Source organism: Durio zibethinus, chromosome 27 (assembly GCF_047325235.1).
Source record: "Durio zibethinus cultivar Kanyao isolate XHJ-2024 chromosome 27, ASM4732523v1, whole genome shotgun sequence".
Lineage (NCBI taxonomy): Eukaryota > Viridiplantae > Streptophyta > Magnoliopsida > Malvales > Malvaceae > Durio > Durio zibethinus.
The window spans coordinates 14,278,042-14,302,059 of NC_143188.1; the positions used below are offsets into that span (position 1 = coordinate 14,278,042).

Here is a 24,018-nt window from a genome sequence, read left to right on the forward strand (position 1 = left end):
TATTTTATATATAATATATATTTTTTATGATTTTAATAGATTAATTTTATTTTTTAATTTAAATGCTTTTAACATAATTTATATTATAAAACCTATCAATAAATATATTTATTAATTTAAGAACTTAATTATTTTTATCATGAAATAGATAAAATATTATTAATATTTTACACATTATTATCTTTAAATAATTTTAAAATCATTAACTTGTATAAATATTACCATATGTAAGTTATTTTTTTATTTTTAAACAAAATAATATTTGATTTTTAGTAATACCAAATATAGTGATTTTTAATTCTTAAAATAAAATAAAGTGATTCCAATTCAAGAGTGATAATATCTTGGTAATAAGATCAACGCAATGATTAAATTGACATGATGATCTTGAAAATGATACCAAATGTTATCCAAATAATTTCGAGCCAATAATATATTTATGATTATCATCGATATCATAATCATAAATTTTTTTAATTATAAATATAAATAATAGCAATTTCAAACTATTAATCAATTGAATAATATGATAAATAAGTTGAATATTTGGCAAAAGAATGAAAGAAAAAAAGAATTAAATTAAAATAAAAAAGGAAATGAAATGAAATCATAGCAAAAAGACAAGGTACTGGGTCATTTGTCTTACATGCACAAATCAAAATCGGATAGATCTTTACTCGAAGTAGAACATAAACCTAAAAAAAATTAAATAAAAAATGACAAACCCCATTCAAAAACAAAAAAAAAATGATATCCTGATTTGGATTGAATCCCAATAAAGATATATATATTTTATTTGAGACAGTTAGGATTTGAACCTTGATTAATAAAACTAAGAATTTAATACTACATCTACGTAGCACATAACTGTTGGCCTATATGTTATTGTTACCCTTTTAGTGATTCGAAAAAGTGTCAGTTTTGATGTTTTTTCAATGATAGGAGGTTAGATGATTTTTGAATCTGAGTTCAGGTGCCTTTTTTCACCTTTTTGCCGTTCCCTTTTGTTTTTTGCTTTTAACAGGCTAACTGAAGATCATATAGATTCTATCACAAGAATTTTACACGCAGTTTGTGAAGCTGTCTTGGCACATGTTACAGATTTTATAAGGGGTATATGATATATATGTACTAGCGAATGACATCACTAACCTACTGGCCTTGAACATCGATTTAAGGATGATCCTCCGTAACTTGAGAATTTTTTACTTCAACTTAAAGGCCATCAGTGAATGCTTGCTCCTGTCAACTTTCTTTGTCCAAAAGTACGAAGCAACTCATAATCCTGCATATTTCAATACATTAGAAGTTCTGATACAAGCACAACAGATAATTTCCATTTTCAACCTCCTATTGTAATTTGTAAGTATGGACTCATTGCCACCTTTACAAATTAGTAAAAATTCATAACGCTACTAAGTGGCAGGCAGATAATAAACATGAAAGCTGTATAAATAGCAAAGAAGGGGAAAAAGAGAGGGCTGATAGATGAGGTAGGAAGACCTGCTGAAGAGTAGATGATCATAGGAGTTCTTCAATTTCCTATCAAACCTGCAAATGGGGATAATCTACATCACTTAACCAGGGGCAATCATTTAAACTTTTGGTGGGAAAGGTATAAATATATAGACATTGCATTTTAGAAAACCAAAAAAGAACTATCATAGCACTGTAGAAAATAAAGCATCTGCTTATAGGGGAATAGCATACATGTATCACTAAATTCATTTCATCGGTTGAGTGCAGTGAATTTTTTTACTAGCATTTTTTTACATCTAGTTTTGCAAAATAATATATTTTTATTTTATTAAATTCTTATATAATTTTTATTAACATTTTAAACCATATTATTTTTTATATTTTTATATCATATAATTATATTGTGTTTAAAATTATCAAATTTAATTCACTTGCACGACAACATTACTTTGTCAAGTTTAGTGGAGTACGTGAATTATATTTTATCACGAATATTCCTGAGCATGTTTTATATATCTATCCAGCTCCCACTATTAAAAACTGAAAAGAGTTATCTTTAAAAAAAAAGAAAAAGAAAAAATGGATAATCTTTTTAAATGGATTTTTTAAAAAGAAATAAAGAGATAAATGCATCCTTGATTTTAAATATTTTATAATAATTTTATTTGATATTTTATTCAATTTATCTAGTTAAATTAATGTCTTTGACTTATGAAATCAACAATTTTTTATTATAAAAAATAATAAAATAATTTTTTAAAAAATAATATATATTTTTTGAAGAGTAGAGATTTTCATTGATGAGAAACTGAAATACAAAACAATAACAATAATTGCAAACAACTAGTTGCATATCCTGTCAAAAGAAAATTACAACTGAAGAGACTAAACCAACATCTAATTATACCATTCTATAAGGTGTTGGGATCTATTCACTCTTAATTTGACAATGCTATCAGCAACATCATTTGCCTCCCTTGGTATGTGATGGATTTGCCAACTTCTTAGTTGTTTCTTCAAGGTTTCCAAATATAATGTGTGCTTTCTGAACCTCCAAGGAGTAGATTGAGGTGATTTGATCCAAGTGACTGCATGTGAGAAATCACTTTTAATTGCCAATATATGCGTATTTGCCCAAAGGAAAATTATGTAAAGAATAAATGCCTCCTTTATCGCCATCAACTCAGCCTCCTTTGTATTCGCTATTCCTACGGATTTAGAAAATTTCTCTTTCACAGCCCCAAATTCATCCCTAAGTACTCCACCTATGCCCGCATCTCCGTCGATCCATCCACATTAAATTTCAGAGATCCAGACATAGGTTTCAATCATATAATTTTGTTTTTGTTTAACTTGCATGGGAATAGAGTTTCTAGGGGTTTAACAAAATTATAATTTTATTTTTTATTTTTTTTCTTTGTAATTCAAAAAAATATTGATGTAACGAATCAAGTAATATTAATTCAGTAAAATAAATTGGCTAAATTATCAAATAAAATTATCATAGAATATTTAAAATTATGGACTTTTTTTCTCCTTTTTTTTTCTACACAACCTCAGTCATTAAGATCAAGAGGAGTAAAAATAACTTTTTTTTTATAATTTAAAACTTGTCATTTCCTTTAATGTAATAATTTATTCCTATAGCACCAATTAATAAAAATTTGTAATAGACCGGAGCTTTTTCTAATTCTCCCTAAAATATAATTCAGCTACCCCACCAAACTTTAAAAAGTAATGTCACCGAAGCATGAATTACACTGCTAGTATTGCAATCAGTCTCATCAAACTTTGTGAACAAGTAGAAATGCATTTACCAATTTCAGAGCAGCCAATTACAAATGATTTGCAACCAAACCTATAAAAGGAAATTAATATCATACTTATCTTTTTTTTTTCTTTTTTCGAGTGAACATATTAATCTCTCAACTGTTAAGCTGACTAGCTAGCAACCAATTAGGCTTATAAATTTTAAAATAAAAAATAAATTTTTAAATTAGAAATATTCAATAATTTAATAAAGTTAATTGTGACAACTATTTATAAATAGTTTATTTTGTTTAAGTAGATATTAAGTAGATATCAAAGATAATAACTTAAAATGCAGCCGAAGAAGAACAAGATTAAAGATTCTTTCTTCATTTCAATTAAAAAAGTTACCATTACAAATTGTTTAAATTTCATAAATAAACTTTAACTTTTAATGAAAAAAAAGCCTTAATTCAATATTATTTACATAGCTTTTCTTTTTTCACTTCTCAATGAAATTCTAATTATAACATACAAGAAATTAATTAACAACACTTCTAACCTTTAAAGTTATGGTTGACCTTGCAAATCTTAACCATAATTATGGTGAATTACTAATAATTAATGAAATGAAAAGAAAAAGTAAATATCAATCAATCAAAATTATAAATAATATTTTTGAGAGAAAATTTTTAATTTCTTATAAAAATAATTCTAAATTAATAAATGACTTTTAATTAACTTGTTTTTTTCCGTGTGATTTAGTGATTTTTTTGTAAATTTTATGTGATGCAAAAATTCAAATTAAACCCAAAATGAACCGAATGCTAAAAGAAAAGTCTCGAGTTCATGGTTTATGTGTCAAAAACAAGACAATGACAAAGAAAAGTCTCAATTTCAACTCAAGGAGTAATTGTCATAAACCAAGTTTCTCGTTTACATAATCATCAAGTGAGAGAAAATTTAAAAACATAAACATTGTATCATGGATTGTTGACAGTGGATTTGTTTTTGGTTTTATCCCTTTTTTGTTATATTGGATGATTTTCACGTATATTTTGTCTTTTTTATTTTTTTCATGATTTTTTTTACATAGATATCTGCTCGAGAGTCAAAAAATTTTGTAAATACTAAGATTCGAATTTTAAATCTGTTGAATGTCAACTCTTGAGATAATTACATGAATCAATTGAATTAAATTTTGATTTTTTTTATTCCTTGCAGCAGTATCTATTGATTTGCATTTTGTTTAATTGATTGGTTTGGATTTATTATATTATTATTGTTGGTGTTATTGTTATTGTTGTTGTTGTTGTTGAATGGTTTTTGCGTATATCTTTTGGTCTTTATTTATGTTTTTTATGACTAATGTGAGAATTCGTATTTAGAATTGGGTTTGTAAGTGAGAGATGTATGGTTTCACATTTAATTGTTTGATTGGTGGTGATCCGTAAACTCATATTTAAATAATATTTTATAACATACATTTAATAATCTTTTGTTCATATCTTATGTGTAGAAAAAAAAACACGAATTAGAAAAAGGAAGAAAATTGTCATTGACCAAGTTTCTCTATAAATGTGTATAATAGAAATAATACTTCATTTGCCTTAAATTATTACACTTTTCTTAATGTAGTATCTAAATAAAAGAATTTCTAATAAGATACCTAAACAAAAAATATTGTTATTAAATTAAGATATTAAATAATAATTTGATTAATATGATACATAGATATAAATATAAATATAAAATAAATAAACAATTAAAAATATAATTTAATATATATTAAAAGTAAGACAGAATATTATAAATCTGTCTTTGACTCGAGTTTGATTTTTAAAGAAAAACCTCGATTAGATCTCAAATAAAAAACATGTCCATCAAATTCAGAAGAATCGAAACTCATTTAAATAAATATTTGAAAAAATATATTTATATATATGTACACCCGGTACAAGATAGAACATTCTAAATTCACCTTTAATCAGATTTCGATTAAAAAAAAAAAGAAAAACCTTGAATTTATCTAGAATTTCTCAAAATATGGACATATTAGATAGGGGACAATCAAAATCTATGAAAAATGAATTGTTTTGTCATCTTTACTTTTATTAAATTTTTTTCTTGCAAAATATATCTAAAAAAAATCAAAAACATAAAAAAAGGAAATACTAAGAAAAAGAAAAAAGAAAGAAAGGAAAATCGAATAGGAATGACTTGCAGATTTATTAAATAAAGGTATTAACTAATAATTTTATTAATATAATACATATATATAATAATAAAATAAATATTTATATTTATATTTATACATGCTTGAATGGGATAAAATATTTTAAACTCACATCTGATATAATGTTGATTTTTGAAAAAAATCTTGATACAATCTAAAAAACAATGCTACTATTGGATCCAGACGAATTGAAACCAATTGAATATAGGCCTCACACATTAAAAAAATGAAAAAATATATAATTTTAATCAATAATATCAATTGGGTTCATCATTTTAAATTATTTAAAAAACTGGTAAAGTGTTTAAATTTAAAAAAAGAAGAAAGAAAATCCCTTGGAGTGCACATAACACCCTTAGAACATTTGTAACTATGGAAAATTTAAAATATAAACCAAGAAATGACAAAAAAAAAAAAAAGAAAGCACAAGAGGACACGTAGATTTTTTAAATTAAAATATTAAATAATAATTTTATTAATACAATACATATATTTAATTAAATAAATAATAAAACATATTTATATCATGTATTTCCAAAAAAGCAAAAAAAAAGCCCAACAAAAAGAAACAAAATTCAAATCTTAATATAACAACCACACCTCCATATTTTTTTTAAAAAAGTATCAAAATAAAAAATATGTTTTTATTCAAAAATATCAAATGGGTTTCCAATAAAGTTTAAAAATTTTATTAAGTATTAAAAAAAGGAAAAAAAAAAGGAAAAAGAAAATAGACAAAAATTTTTGTAAAAAAGAAAGCAAATGACTTGATTGTGACATACCCTCGATATCAAGTAAGTTAAAAAAAATTCAAAATCTTATTCATTAAATATAAAAAATTTTTGTATCATATTATCATACCGTATTTAAAATTAATAAATCTAATTAAAAATAATAAAATTTAATATCAATATCCCTATCATATTCTAATTTTGCCAAAAACATGTGCATATCCATATGGAGATTGATTGAGATGCTTTTTTCCTTAAACATTCTTACCCCATGTTTGGTTGGATGGAAATGAAATTTCATTCCAACTATTTTCCTTATGCTTTTTTTTTATTCTATCATTTAGTTATTGTTTTAGCAAAGAATAGTAATTCCATAGAATATCAATTTCTTATAAAAAGAGTAATGGCAATTCTTTACTCTTTCCTAAGAATTACAATTCCTACCATGTCGGGAATTGAGATACTATTTATTAGATAATTTTATCTTTATATATTTAATTAATTTGAAATTTATCATTTTAACATTTAATTATTTTTAATTATTATGATTAACAAATATTATTTTATTGTAATTGTTTAAATAATATTAATTATAATATTTAATTTGACGATTAATTAAATTACTTTAATATAATTAAGTAGTATTCAGGATTAAAATATTATTAAGTTAATATTTAATATTGAAATAAAATTAAAATAATATACTATGTTAAAATCTTATTAAATTAAATATTTAACATTAAAAATAATATTAAAATATTATGAAAATAATATAATAGTAAAATATTTCAACTTAATTTTTAATATTAAAATACTATTAAAATATAATTAAAATAATAATTACAATAGTAAATATTAAAATATTGATAAATATATTTAAAATTATTCAATATTAAAATAAAATAAAATAAATATTAATATGAAAATAATATTCTGATAATATAATAGATTAAAATATTTTGAAATTAATATTTAATAATAAAAATATTAGTAAGATAATATGAAAATATTAAAAGAATCTTATATGAATATTTATTTTGATTAAATAATAAAATAATATTAAATTAGTATTTAATAGTATTAAATCTTATTAAAATAATATAATAAAATATTATAAAATTAAAGTTTAATATAAAATATTATAGAAATATTATAAAAATAATATACTATATTATGATATTATTAAATTCAATATTTAAGATGAAAAATATTATGAAAATAATATAATATATTAAATTATTATAAACTAATATTAAATATTAACATAATATGAAATATAATAATTAAATATAAAAATATTATTAAATTAAAATTTTATATTAGTAAATATTAAAATATTATTAAATGAACATTTAATATTAGCATACTATGCAAATAATATTAAATATTTAAATATTATTATATTAAAATTTTATATCATTAAATAATATTTAATATTGTTAAATTAACATTTAATATTATGGAATTAATATTATTTAAATTTTAATATTTAATATTATTAATTTAATATTAATATTTAATTTTTATATTCAATTATTATGAATTTTATTTATTTTTACTAATTTATAATTTTATGATAAATTATAATGCGAAAATGATCTTTTGAGTTTATTCCTTTAATATTCTTTGAATAAACCAAACATATTAATATTAATTATTTCTCTATTTTATTGTAACGAATCAAATTTAATAATACATATTTTATTTTTATTATTTTTATTTTTAATTTTCACAAAATATTAATTCCATTTCCTCTGTATTACGGTAACCAAATGTGCAGTTAGTGCTTTAGTGGGATCAAATGTAGAAAGCTGGGGCGCAAAAGCCAAGATATTTCTTTGAACCTTTTGAGTATACGCCGGGCTATATCTATTTGACATATGCAGCCGGCAAATTCGTCATCGAAGATGGGAGAAATTAAGAGAGAATGGGCGTTTACTTCATCCTGCTACTATGGCTTATTCAAGCAGCTACATCGCAAGAAGTAAACGAGTTTGGTTGTGTAGAAAACTTTGGGCATGTCGTTATTCCATCCCCATTTGGAATAAGAACTGGCTGCTATAAAAATTCCTGGTTTAGAGTAACTTGCAACAAGACCTTTCAAATCGTATTTGATGGGATTCCAATCCAGCGTTGCAGGAACATGAGTCGTATCAATGCTTATGTCGTGGGGAATTCGATACCTGGACCCGATGAGTTAAACATGGGGAATTCGATATCTGGATCCGATGAGTTGAACAAGGAAGGGTCAAAAATGAGAGCAGATGTGCATCTCTTGCTGTTTTCTTGCTTGCCAGAATCAATGATCTCTGTCATGGTTGCAGTATAGGATTTCAGATTTTCAGGAATTATGGCATAGCAGCTTCCTAATTTAGAAGTCAGGTCGCCACATCTTTGTTGTAGGCAGCCTGCGATGGGATCAGTTTGAATATTACGAGAAACAGTGGCCAAATTACAGCATCCTACTGACCCGAATATGTTGGATCTACTTGAGAAGAAAAATGGACTGCCTTTTGGGTTGACAGTAGCAGGAGCAGTGGTGCCATTGTTTCCTTTTTGGCCGCAATTAAGATAAGTTACCGGATTGTTGACGGTGACAGGACCGTCTGACCAGCGCGCACTGACTAGCTCCAGATTGGTGCGACTGATGAAAGGCGAACCGAGTAGCTCCAGATTGATGCGACTGATGAAAGGTTTTCGCCGATTGCCGGTTTCGTTGCAAATTACTCTAAACCACGAATTTTCATAGCAACCAGTTTTTATTCCAAATGGATTTCGATTAATAACACCCCCACTGGTTTCATTACAACCAGACTCGTCTGCTCCTTGCGATGTTGCTGCTTGAATAAGCCATGGTAGCAGGATGAAGTAAAACACCAAGTAAACGCCCATTCTCTCTTAATGTCACCCACCTTTGATTGTTAATTTCTTTCTATCAGGGAAATCAATGAAGATTTAGCTGGGTGCATGTAAGTATAGGCCGGGCGTAAACTCAAAGTTTCAAAGAAATTTCTTAGCTCTTGCACCCCAGTTTTCTACATTTGTCCCCCACCAACGCATTAACCATGTTTAGTGATAAAAAAAAAAATCTCTATTAATCATAAAACCTTTGACATTGGTGCACAGATGTTTTGGCAAAATCGAATTATAATACAAATATAGATATTAAAATTTTATGATATATGAACTTCAAATTTAATTAATTGATTTATACAATTATTTTTAAAAAATAATATCTAATAAATCTAAATTCAAATTTCACCATTTATAACTCCTCTTATTATCAAACTACATATTTCTTTATACTAAAAAATTTATAATTTCTTTCCATTGTGATCTTAACATTTTTTGGTTGATTAGCGGTTTTTTGGTTGATGCATGGGAATTGAGTTTTTTCAGGGGTTTAAAAATATTATATTTATATTTATATTGTTTCTTTGTAATTCAAAAAAACGTTGATGTAACAAATCAAATAATTTCAATCCAGTAAAATAAATTGACTAAAATATCAAATAAAATTGTCATAAAATATTTTTAAAATTAAGGACCCATTAATCTATTTATTTCTTTAAAAAATTATCTATTTAAAAAATAGTATCCATTTTTTTCAGAAAAAAAAACTCTTTTCAATTTTAATAGTGGGAGATGGATTGATATAAGATTGTATGCTCAAGAATCGTGATAAAATGCAGGGGAAATTATATTTTGGTGCAATGCAGTGAGAATAATTATTGAGTACAACCATAAAAATATAATTACTAGAAAGAAAATATCAACTCTTAAAATTTGTTATAAGAAAAATTACTTTTACAATTTTGTCCTTATACTGATTCTCTGAATTTGTTTTTTCTTTTTTTTAATTTTTTTGTATATAAACGACAACAAACTCATCTGATCTTTTTTTTATTATTTTAATTATATTATAAGTTGTTTTTGCAATTAAAATTTTATTGAATTAAGTAAAGAAAGTTAGAAATATCAATGAAAACACGTTGAAGAATACATGTTTTAGATAAGGAATATTCATGTAAAGTGAGTTTCCAAAGCAACTTTGAGAGAAAAGCAAACATGGACTTCGAAAGTCACATTTCTTTTTTATAAAAACTTGTCACATTTCTCTTCAAAGAATTTGTTTCTCTCTGTGAAAACTTAAAAAAAAAAAAGAAAAGTAACAAAGACTTTGTTGCGTCTAAGTTGGGGGAAGCCAAAATGTATGAAATTTAAGTGTAAAGGCATTGACCAATTTTAGAGCATCAATTACTTAAGGATATTGGATTTGAAAACGAAAAAAATAAACGACAACCAAGCTTCGCTAAACCAAATTATAGTAATGCATCTTGATATTTGATTTTGGAGAAGACAATTTTAAAATATATTTATTAAAATTTAATTTTATAAAATATTTAAAATAATTTATGCCAAAATTTAAAAATTCGATCAAAATACGTCAAGTTAAGACAATACAAACATTATATACAAGACAATAAGCAATAAATTAAAAACAAATAAAAAAAAGTGACAATTTGTATATTTATGTCATATTTGTTTCGTGTCAAAGTCATGTAAAAATACAAAAATTATTATATTACAATTCGCGTTAACATGTAAAATATTAAACATATATTTTTTTCTGTTTTTTTAAATCTATATACAATTTTTTTCAGTTTTAAACCGTGCTATTTTTATATTTTTTGTATCATTTTTCATATTGTATCATAGTGTCAAATATAAAATTATCATATTTGGAGTCAATTACATAACTTCAAGCTTTTTTTTATATATTTAAAGTTGTTCAATAAAATTAAACTTCTAACATTATATCTATAGATTAAGCTCACGAGCAGGTAGGGGGAACTCTTCATTAAAGCCTAGTGAGGCCATGCTCTTCCCCAAAATTTGAAAATTTTTTTAGACGTATATTATTTTTTCAATAATTTTGAAATTTCTTTACAAATAAATTATTTAGGCTCCTTCAAACTTAAATGTATTGTGTTCTAATATATTATTCTTTAATTTGGATGTATTATTATAAATTATTTTTAATTTAAAATGAATAAATTAGTTATTACTATATTTTCACAAATACGTAGATTTAAGTTTAACATATATACGAGCATTATAATTATTAAAATCAATTAGCAAATATCCAATCCGCATCCTTTTCTCATTTTTTAATTAATTTTTTTTTTACTATATGATGCACACTCATTTTTTGTAAAAATTGTTATAAGCCAAAATAATTAAAATGATTATTTTAAATATCTTTTCATTTTTAATAATTTTGAAAATACCATGTAAAAATTAGAAGATTTTAATAGCTAGAATCAAAGCTTCTACTCTATCGCTCTAAAATCTATTTTTATATAAAAATATTTTTTCACCTTTTTTACTTTAATACTTAAACATGCTTATTTTCTTTGAAAATTGTTACATACCAAAATAATTAATATGACTATGGCTTAAGATCCTTTTCATAATTTAAAAGTAGCATTTAAAAAACTATAAGGTTCAATTTATTATGTTAAAATCTTTACTCTATTGTTCTAAAATCTATCTTTTGTTCAAAAAAAATATAATTTTTTATGATTTTTTATTTTAATATTTAAAATATTAAATATGATAAGATAATATATTAATATTAAACTGGTAACGTTATTTGAGAAGGAAAGAAAAGTGTATAAATTGAGGACTAGGAAAATATAAGTGAAAATTCATTAAAATAAATTCAAAATATCAAAAACTAAAAAAAAAATTAAATATTAATAAAATGTAACTTCAGAAATGACCACAAACTAATGATGCCGTTTACTTCCATTACTTGAAAATAAAATGTTTAAGCTTGAATAAAATATAAACAACAGCAAATTCATCGGATATTTTTTTATCATTATAATTATATTACAAGTTGTTTTTGCAATTAAAATTGTATTGAATTAATTAAAGAAAGTTAGAAATATCAATGAAAACACGTTGAAGAATACATGTTTTAGATAAGGAATATTCATGTAAAGTGAGTTTCCACATTTTGAGAGAAAAGCAAACATTGACTTTGAAAGTCACATTTCTCTTCCAAGAATTTGTTTATCTATGGAAAAAAAAAAAGAAAAAGTAACGAAGACTTTGTTGCGTCTAAGTTGGGGGGAAGCCAAAATGTATGAAAAATTAAGTGTAAAGGCATTGACCAATTTTAGAGCATCAATTACTTAAGGCTATTGCACTTGAAAAAGAAAAAAAAAAAATGATAACCAAGCTTCGGTAAACCAAATTATAGTAATGTTATATATCTTGATATTTGATTTTCGTGGAGGTAATTTTAAAATATATTTATTAAAATTTAATTTGATAAAATATATAAAATAATTTACACCAAAATTTAAAAAATAGATCAAAATACGTCAAGCTAAGATAGTATATAAACATTATGTACAAGACAAAAGGAAGCAACAAATTAAAAACAAATAAAGAGAAGTGAATTCATGTATTTATATCGTATTTATTTTATGTCAAATTTGTGTAAAAATATAAAAATTATAATATCATAATTCGTGTCAGTATATTAAATATAAAACATTTATTTTTTTATTTTTTTATTTTTTAAACCCATATATGATTTTTTTTTTCAATTTAAAATCATACTATTTTTATATTTTTTTATCATTTTTCATATCGTATAATTTTAAATATAAAATTATTAGATTTGGAGTGTTAATAGCTGATAACATATCTTTAAGCTTATTATTTTTTGATATTTAAAGTTGTTCGATAAAATTAAAAATCTAACATTATATCAATAGATTAAGCTCGCGAACAAGCGCAGTGGCTTTTCATTAGAGTCTAATGGGGCCATGCACTCCCTTAAAATTTGAAAACTTTTTAAACATATATTTTTTTCAAGAAGTTTGAGAATTGTTTTACAAATAAATTAATTAGGCTCTTTCAAACTTAAATTTATTGTGTTCAAATATATTATTCTTTAATTTAGATTTTTTTTTCAATAATTTTGAGATTTCTTTACAAATAAATTAGTTTGGCTCTTTCAAACTTAAATTTATTATGTTCAAATATATTATTCTTTAATTTAGATTTAGTGTTTTATGATATTTCAATGAAAAATATATAAATGTGTTGATTTTGAATTTCATTAGGATTAATATGAAACTTATTTGTTATAAGAGATTTTGTATACTTATTTGTTTTCTCCATTATATCAATTGAAAAAATATTTACTGTTATAACTAATAAGGTGCTAAAAAGTTTCAATACGAGTCTCTTTCTTTTTATTGTCAAACCAGTCAGGTTAGCTACCACTTCTAGTCCAGAACAATTATATGATTTTTTTTGCATCTCAAGAAAGAAACCTTTGAATTTCGAAAACATAGTGGATCTTCCAACAGTATGTTCTCATTCATATCTTTTGGAGCTAGGTTAGATAAAGATCTTACATCAAAATTAAAATAAATTTTAACTTAAATGGTTTTTCTTTTTAATTAGACTTATATTGCAACACAAAATATGACTTTCACATCACATAAAAATACAAATAAAACTTATTAGTGTACATAGCAAAAAGCAATTATATGAAAATTGTTTTTTCTTTTTTATTGTTGTGAAAATAATTGCACATGCACTTTATATTGATAAATAAATTAATTAAAGATAATATAATTAAGTCATTAGAAAATATTTAATTTTTTTATTTTTACTTTTCAACTTTTTGTTTTAATTGATTAGCTAACTATATTTGTATGTAAATGATTTTATTATTTGTATGTTTCATGAGTTAATTATTTGACCATTGATAACATAATTAAATTCTTTTAGTCTCTTGAAATATTTCTTTAAGATATATCATATTCATAATTTAACTTTACCTCTATAATTAATTTTTTTTATATTTTCCTTAAAAGCTTATAATTGTTATTCCCACAAACAAAAACTAATAAAAAATCAAATGCAAATCATTTACACACCTTTCACCAATAATTAGCTCCGTCTGATTTGTTGAACACTTCAATTGGACTTGCAATTTATAGAATTAGATGATTTAGGAAGTGATAGAGCTACCCATAGCTTAGAACTAAATTGTCTTAAGAATTTTTTTACCTTGACTAATTTCTATGTCAAGATGATTTAAACATTCTCAATCGTATTAAATTACTCACTTTTTTATTATCTAGGTGGTTGAACATACTAATGTAAATTATTTTAAATAAAGAATTATCAAGTGAAGTAAGATTAATGTTTTTTGCGAATTCATTCAAGGTGTGACTAAATTTAGTAAAATCATCTTTTGAATGTGTTTATTCCATAAAAATTTATATTGTTAATACTAAAAATGAAATAATTATAAATTATATAGGTGTAATATAATAAATTTATTAGTCTTCAAATTGAAATTTTCTTTAAAAAATATGACAAGTAAAAAGGTTAGAAATTTATTTTTTTAATGTTTAAAATGATGTTTTTTTAATATTTTCTATAATAAAATTTTATATATAATAAAAATTTTTGAATAAAAGAAAATTTAAGCTTTCAATTGGTGGAACATATAATTATATTTAATCAATAGAAATACCAGTGAAAAATTATTCTAAACAAAAAAATGAGACGAAAATTGATTTATTGACTAGTTATACATAACTTTATCTTCATATGATGAATAAAGTTTAGTGTTATATGATATTTAAATGTATTTAATATACAAATGTATTGATTTTAAATTTTTTAAAATTAATGTGAAACTCTTTTATCATTAGAAACATTGTATACTCCTTTATTTCTCCATTATATCAATTGAAGAATATTCACAATTGCATCAAAAATTTTAAGGTTACCATATTATGCAATATTTATTCATTAAGAGAAATTATTTGGTATACTGACAGTAAACTTTTTTTAACTCCACAAGTAAGGCTAAAGATGGTAACACATGTCCCTTAGTGTATATTTAAAATAAATAAATAAATAAATAACTAATTTAAAAAAGTAGGACATATGCTACTATCTTAACCCCATTTGTAGAGTTAAAAAAAAACTCTACTGTCAGTGTATCAAATATTTTTTATTCATTAAATTAATTATCACAATTACATTTAATATAAAAATATTATTATAAATTATAATTTAACTAAACTTAAATGTGATTTATTGGCATTCATTAGCCAAATTTATTTGATAAATCTTTATTTAGTTGTTTATTTAGTATTTTAATTATTTTAAAATTTGACTTTTCATAATTTCGAGTAGAGTTTTAGACTTAGGACCAACAATCGATTAGATTGAGTCAAGTTTTATCATCTACTTCTCATAATATACTAAATTATGCAGTACTTATGCATCTCAACAAATTTGACTCAATCACTAGTGCATACTTTTTTTTATTTAAAAAGTTGGATTCAAATCATCTTACATTCAAATAACAAATAAGTATACTTAATTCCTTATAATTAATTTCACTTCAAGAATATTGTTAAATTATTGTGAAAGATAAAAAAATATATTAGATTCTAATTGTGTTACTATTTCAATTCAAATTTCGATTGTGTTCCATCATTTTAGATTTTAAATAACTATTAAGTTGTTTACTTTTTAAAATTAATTGAAACTAAGTCAAGTTAATTTATTTTTATAAATATGTGTATCGTACTAATTTTTAATTAAATTAAATTTTTAAAATGAGTAAAAATTTTATGTATACTCAATTTGAGTTTTAAATTGTTTCAAGTTTAAATTGATTAATCATATTACTTTTAGTTATACTTTTATGACACTAGCAATAAATTTCAAAATAAAATGAGAACATAACACAATAAAAATTTAAGTGAAAAAGTTACTAAGATACTAATGATAATTGTAGAAGAAAATTCTTATACTCAAATCTTACATAAATTGAAGGATATATCTTTTTTTGAGAATTCTGGAATTCATATTATAGAAATTTTAATCTAGGTCAATGAGTTTATAATTGTTCATTTACTGATCAAGTTGCCACTATATATGTTGAGGGAAAAAACTTAAATATTTCATTTGAAAGAAATATCATAATTAATACTTAGGAAGACAACATAGAATTAATATAATAACTTAGTAGTAAATAATTTATAATATAGTTATAAATGCATAACAATATAGTAGTAAATCAAGGACAACTTATTAAAAAATAAGTGACAACTTAGTAGTTAATTATTAATAACTTACTAATAAATTAATAATAACTTAATAGTTAATTAGTGATAATTTAATAGTAAATCAATTTTAATTTAATAGTAATTAATTGATATATACTGTAAATCATAAATAACTAGCAGTAAATCAATGATAACTTAGTGGTAAATAATTAATGATTTCACTATTAATCAATGAAAACTTAAAAAAAAATAGATAATTTAGTAGTTAATCTTTAAAAACTTAAAAGTAAATCATTATAACTTAATAGTTAATCAATAATAACTTAATAGTAAATTATGGATAATTTAATATAAATTATTGATAATTTGATTCATGGATAATTTGGTAGTAATTGGTAATAAATTTGTAATAAATAATCAAAAATTAAGTAGTAAATCCATAATAACATACAATAAATACAAAATAGTATAATGATAAATCATTTATAATTTAGTAATAAATTAATTATTGATAACTTAGTCATAAATTGATAACTTAATAGTAAATCACTAATAGTACAGTAGTAAATTACTAATAACTTAGTTATAATTCATTAACAATTTAGTAGAAAATTAGTTAATCCTTAATAACTTTATAGTCAATTATCGATAAATTAATAGTAAATTAGTTATAAATTTATAAAAAATTATCAATAACTTAATAATAAATTATCAATAATTTAATAGTAAATCATTCATAATTTAATGACAAATCATTCATAAATTAATACTAAATCATATAAAATAGTAGTAAATCAATGATAACTTAATTGTCATTTATTAATAATTTTTTTATCCTTGAGGTTCCCTAGGATTAAACCCTAGTTACTATAAAAAATGAAAGCAAAACTTTAATCTTGAAGATTAGGATAAACATACCATAAACTATTTAATAATGAATTTTGTAAAAAATTATAAAGTTGAATGAAGTTATAATTTTATTATATAAAAAAAATATCTCATATATTGTTAGTGGAATTTTCAAACTTCATATTTTATAATTGTAAATACAAAACAACATATCAATAAATCAAGGATAGCTTAATAAAAAAAAGTGATAGTTTAGTAGTTAATCATTGATAATTTAATAATAAATTAATAATAACTTAATAATAAATTAGTAATAACTTAATAATAAGTCAATTTTGGTTTAATAGTAATTAATTGATAAACTTAATAGTAAATCAATAATAATTTAGCAGTTAATTGTTAAAACTCAAACATAACTCAATATAATTTAGTAATAAATCATTGATAACTTAATAGTTAATCAATAGTAACTTAATAATAAATTACGGATAATTTAATATAAATTAATAGTGAATAATTGATAATTTAATAACAAATCTATGAAAATTTTGTAGTAAATAATCAGAAATTAAGTAATAAATCAATAATAAGTTATTAAACTAATAACAAAGGTTACCAATTTTTTTTTAAAGATTATCAAACTTTTAACAAAGGTTATCAAAACATGACAAATGCTATCAAAATCAAAATTATATCAAAAGTTATTAAATTTTATTTATATTATATTAAAAATAAAATAAAATTTTTAGTATTTATCTTTATTATCATAGTAACTAAAAAAATGTTCACTAAATTGAATTTTTTGAAATAAAAATTACACGTACATTATGCACATGCCAAAAATTAATAAACATTATGTACAAGACAAAAGGGAGCAACAAACTTAAAATAGATTATCGAAAATGACTCCAAAGTTGTTATAGCCTGACTCAACAAAGTAAGTGAATGCCCATGGAAGTATAATGATTTGCTGAATAGGCTATACAATCTCTTTGTTAGGATTAAGAAAATCATTTTTGTACATGTTTTAAGAGAAATTAATTATTTTGCAAACTTTCTAACTAAGATGGGAGTGCACAGATCTTGCGATTTTGTAGCTTGGCTATAACAACCTCTTTTATATGAATAATATCTTTATTTTAATCTTCAAAAAAAAAAAAACTAAAACTAGATTAAAAGAAGTGATAATTCATGTATTTGTATCATATTTGTTTCATGTCAAACTCATAAAAACATAAATTATTATATCACGATTTGTGACATTTTCTTTAAACCCATATATGATTTTTTTTTCAATTTTAAACTATGCTACTTTATTTTTTTACATAATTTTTCATATCATATTATTATGTCAAATATAAAATTATCGTGTCAAATATAAATTGATAGATAGTAAACTCTTATAATTTCAATAATTATGATTTAATCTGGATAAATTCAAATATCAAATATATAAAGAATCCGAGATTTAACTTGGTTGCTTCATAAAAATAACATTTAATAAATATGAATTTAAATCTTAGTACTTACAATCTTTTTTCAACCTCTAAACCAACGCCTTTCAAAGAAATTTCTTTAAGTGTTGTGCTCCCATTTTGCAATTTCACTCCACTAAGGGAACTAACATTGTTTATAGAAAGAAAAACATATAGAATTAATAAAGATGGAAACTTTAGCACATGCTTTTCAATTTTTAATAATGGATAATATATATAATTGGCAAGCTTGTGATAAAATATTCAGCCCACCAAGCTAAGATAAAACGGAGCAACAAATTAAAAATAAATTAAAAAAGTAATAATTCGTATATTCGTATCATATTTGTTTCATATCAAAATTATAAAAAATATAAAAATTATCGTATCATAATTTATATGGACACATCAAATACAAAATACATTTTTCATTTTTTTAAACTCATATATGATATTTTTTATATCATTTTTTGTACCGTATTATCATGTCAAATACAAAATTATGTATTATCATGTCAAATACAAAATTACCAGATATGGAATTATTATAGTCAACAACATAAATTTAAGCTTATTATTTTTTGGTATTTAAAATTATTCAATAAAATTAAAAATCTAATGTTATATCAATAGATCAAGCTCGCGAACAGGAAGGGGTTCCTCATTAGAACCTAGTGGAGGAATGCCCTCCCCCAAATATTGAAACTTTTTTTAGACATATATTATTTTCTCAATAATTTTGAAATTTCTTTGCAAATAAATTCGTTAGGTTCCTTCAAACTTAAATTTATTGCATTTAAATACATTATTTTTAAATTAGATTTATTTATTATAAATTATTTTTAATTTAAAATGAATAAATTAGTTATTGCTATATTTTTACAAATATGTAGATTTAATTTTAATATACATACAAGTATTATAATTATTAAAACCGATCTACAAATATTCAATTGACATCCTTTTCTCTTTTTTTAATCAAACTATTTTTACTATATATTACCATATATTGCATGCCCATTTTTTGTGAAAATTGGTAGAAACCAAAATAATTACAACAATTAATTTAAGTTTCTTTTCATTTTTCATAATTTTAAAAATATCATATAAAAAATTAGAAGATTTTAACTAATCATATCAAAGTTTTTACTTTATTGCTCTAAAATTTATTTTTATTTAATACTTTTAAAACTTTTTTAATTTAATACTTAAGTATGCCCATTTTTTTAAAAAAATTGTTACATACTAAAATAATTAATATGACTATAGCTTAAGTACCTTTTCGTAATTTAAAAGTACCATTTAAAAAATTGCAAGGTTTCTGTTTATTATATGAAAATCTTTACTTTACCGTTCTAAAATCTATCTTTTATTCAAAAAATATAATATTTTATGATTTTTTACTGTAATATTTAAAATATTAAATATGATAAGATGATATATTAATAATGTAAAAAATAATAATATTTTTTTATAAAATATGTTGCTAGTGATTTTTATATTTTTTATTATATATATTTTTTGCATATTCTTTTTATACAATGAAAAAGTTCGAATTCTCATTTTATATGTTTTTCTAACTCTTTTTAACTCTTTGACTAAAAAGTTGAAGATATATTTTACATATTAACATATTTATAATTGTAAATTTTATTTTTATATTTACATTTAAAATTTTTTATTATTAATAGATTTAATATATTTTAAAAAATAAAAAATTATTATTATAAAATATTATTTCAATCCCCCAAAGTTAAACATTAAGATCCGTTACTGTTAAACGTTAATATCATGGCTGACATTATTTGGAAATTCCAAAAAGAGAAGAAGAGAGAGCAATTGTCCGAAACTTACGACGAGCAATTATTAAAAAAAGACGAAAAAAAAAAAAAGACTTGGGAATGAACGAGTGGGCAGCTCTATATAATGGAGCATGAACCCAATTTGAGTACCAAATCCTCTTTCTGCTCCAAAAAAATTAGAATTCCAATCCAATGCTGCCAAGCCAAAACTCAGTTTCTCAGCAAACATGCCCTCTAAGATGTCCGTTATCCCTTCTATACTTGTGCCACTACCGTCACTTTCTCGAGTCTTGCCTCCAATTTCAACCAGAAATACGCACTTGGGTAAGTTATAACTATATATATGAAACATTCTTCTTAATTAATGCTCTCTTTTTTTGGTAAAACAATAAAAAAAATTTTAAGCAAAAATTCAATAATATATTTTTTATATTTTATTACAATCAAACAAGTTTTTAATATCTTATTTCAAATCAATTGAATTTTTAAATATCTATTTTCAGCTAAACAAGCCTTTAAACATTTCTTTTTATCAAATTAAACCATTGATTGCAAAAAATAATAAAAATTTGAATGATTATTGAATTTTAGTTTAATGATTTTTTTTTAGCGTTTATAGTGGGAAAGAAGGTAAATGAAGAGATTCAGAGAAATCTAAGAGGAGCAAAACCACCACGATCATATCCTCATCCAGGAATTTATGCACCCTGTCCTCCTCGTCCTCCTTACGGAGGAATTCATAGACCCCGTCCTCCTCCTCATGCCTGATGATAGCGAGAAGGAAGATTTTAATTGGGCAACCCGGACCCGGGGCCATAATTAATGGCTTCAAAGTTCTCACTATATATGTGCCATTGTTCTATTCAGTCCGTACCCTTCATCTTATATTATATATACACCAAGAATAAAGTTGAGTTCTCTTGATTTCTTTTGGAAAAATTAGCCAAATTTAATATTTTTCCCATTAGTAATTCGTATTCCATACACTATTTTAATTCTATAAACGAGATATACATATGTTTCGCTTCTTTTTCTAACTTATTTTTTAATATTATTTATAAGGTATATGTACCTTACTATTAATTTCCTTTGTAAAATTTAAAAATTTCATTAGTGAATAAAATAATTTCTCTTAATTTTAATAATTAATTGGTATATATTTTGTTAGAAGTTAGCTTTTGAATCGGTCGATTTTGTTTTTATTATCTAAAAGCTTTCAAAGTATTCACTTATTCTTCCAAGATCTTAAATGTTAAAATTTGAGACTAAACTAGGCCAAGGTTTAGTCTTAAAAAAAAAAACCAACTCTCGCATGTCATAAAAAAAAAGAAGAAAATAGTTGCACTCATAATATAGATGTTGCAACTCAAGACCCTATGGTTCAATATGGAAATTTCCATGGTGCCAACATAGTGAATTCTCCAAAATCATGTATTACGACGACGGTGTATAAAAAACAAACTCTATCTTACTTTGCCTTTATTAGTTAAACTCTTTCTCCACCAAAATCCAATTTGATCGAGCTGCCATTGTCAGCAAAAATCAGTTTTCATAATAACTATATAAGAAACATCAATGATGATCGGCTCAAATAGTGAAAAGAGTGTGTTCTTCTCCTTGTTACTAATTTTGAATTTGTTGAGAGATTATAAAAAAGTAATTTTTTATGAATTTGTTAGTCTTTACATAGAAAAACCTACTTGATTAATATAGGAGGATGATGTATCAGGAAAAGCCTAGTAACTTTTTGTTAGAGATCACTACAGCTTTGATACCAATTGTTAGCCAAAAAACTTTCAATCCAATCACACTAGCGAAAGTAAGACCAAACAATCAACCAATCATATAAAAGACAATAATTTAATGTGGTTCAATACAATCGACCTACATCCACAAATAAGAAAAAAAATCTACTAGTTGTAGAAAATTATAAACACACAAATTATATCAACCTCACTTAACAATCAATACTCATAATACCCTTTCAATTTTCTCTAATCCTACAGAATATTCTCAACCCAAAGAAACACATACCTATATACACTCATGCACTCATACCTATGTAGACCATCTTAGTCTCCTCTAGTCCACTCCAACATACACACTTATAATAACATTAATCTCCACTAGTCCTATAGGGTGTCTATCCCATAAATCCCTATAAATTTCTTACATCTTTTTCTCATACTTAACTTTGTAGAGACTTCACTTATCTATAAGCATACTAACTTACTTATCAAAAATCCTTTTTCTTCTTAGAATTCTTCTTTTGCATGTCAAACTTGCCTATTAAGAATCCATTTTCTCTTAGAATTCTTTTTCTACAAGTTTTCTTATCTATCAAGCAAATATTTAGCCAATCCCAAACAATCTGTTATAGGATTTGAGTCACTATTCCTAATAATCTCCACCTTGACTCAAATTTCATCAGTCATCTATTTTTATGCTAAATATGCTTGGCTCCAACTACAAGAGAAGTCTCACAATCATCTTCTCTTATGTGTCTTTAAACTTCACACAAGCCAATCCTCAATCCTCAAAAATATGAACTCAAACTATTCTTTTGAATTGATCTTCTCTAGATTTGCCTTATCTTATGTCTCAACTGCTTGATACCATTTGTTAGGGATCACCATAGCTTTGATGTCACTTGTTGGGCAAAAAGCCTCCAATCCAATCACATCAGTAAAAGCAGAATCAAATAATCAATCAATCACATAAGAAACAATAATTTAATATGGTTCAATCTAATCAACCTTCGTCCATGAATGAGAAAAAAAAATCCACTAGTTGTAAAAAATTACAAACATACAAATCATATCAACTTCACTTAACAATCAATACTCATAAGACCCACTCAATCTCTTTAAATCCTATAAAGTATTCTCAACCCAAACAAATATATACCTATATACACTCGTGCACCCATACCTATGTAGACTATCTCAGTCTCTTCTAGTCCACTTTAACACATACACCAATAAAGACTTTAATCTCTGCTAGTCCTATAGGGTGTCTATTTCATAAATCCTTAAAACTCTCTAACATCTTTTTCTCATACTTAATGTAGACACCCTAATCGGTTCGAGCCCAAGCCTATTAGGCCTGGTCCAACAAGATTTAGGCCTAAGCCTAGTAGGCCTAATTCAACGAGGCCAAGTAGTTAGGCCTAGGTGTTTGTTATTTTATTTTACGTTATTCTTATTTTTATTTTTGATTTTTGATTATTTATTTTATTTTAGGGTATTAGCAAAAATAAAGAAAAAAAAGGGGAAAAGATAAAATTTTGCCGTGTGAATGCATGTTGGTAGTTTTTTTAAGGGATTGAATTTGTTTAAGGAAAATCCAAAGTTTATGATAATATAAAAATCTTATCAAAGGTTAAGTTAATTAGGGATTCTTCTAAATTTACCTATAAATTGGCACAAAGATTATAGAGAAATCACATAGAGAAGAGAAATCAAAAACGCAGAAATAAAAATAAAAAAATCACAAATAGAAAGCAAATAAAGAAAAGAGAAGCAAAAAAAAAGGGTGTTTAAAAGGTGCAAAAGTGGTCAAATTCTTAGG

General features: G+C 23.5%; 1 protein-coding gene and 1 pseudogene across 1 annotated transcript; both read right to left on the reverse strand.

Annotated features, from left to right (window-relative positions):
- Window positions 1-1,225: 1,225 nt before the first annotated feature.
- LOC111279460 (15-cis-phytoene desaturase, chloroplastic/chromoplastic-like) overlaps window positions 1,226-24,018 on the reverse strand; it is a 111,622-nt pseudogene continuing 88,829 nt past the window's right edge.
- Window positions 8,147-9,101, reverse strand: LOC149510994 (uncharacterized). Its single transcript, XM_089756054.1, has 2 exons — window positions 8,435-9,101; window positions 8,147-8,378 (listed from the first exon to the last, which is right to left on the reverse strand). Exons 1-2 carry the CDS (start codon window positions 9,085-9,087, stop codon window positions 8,147-8,149), a joined length of 885 nt encoding a protein of 294 aa, XP_089612180.1. The 5' UTR covers window positions 9,088-9,101.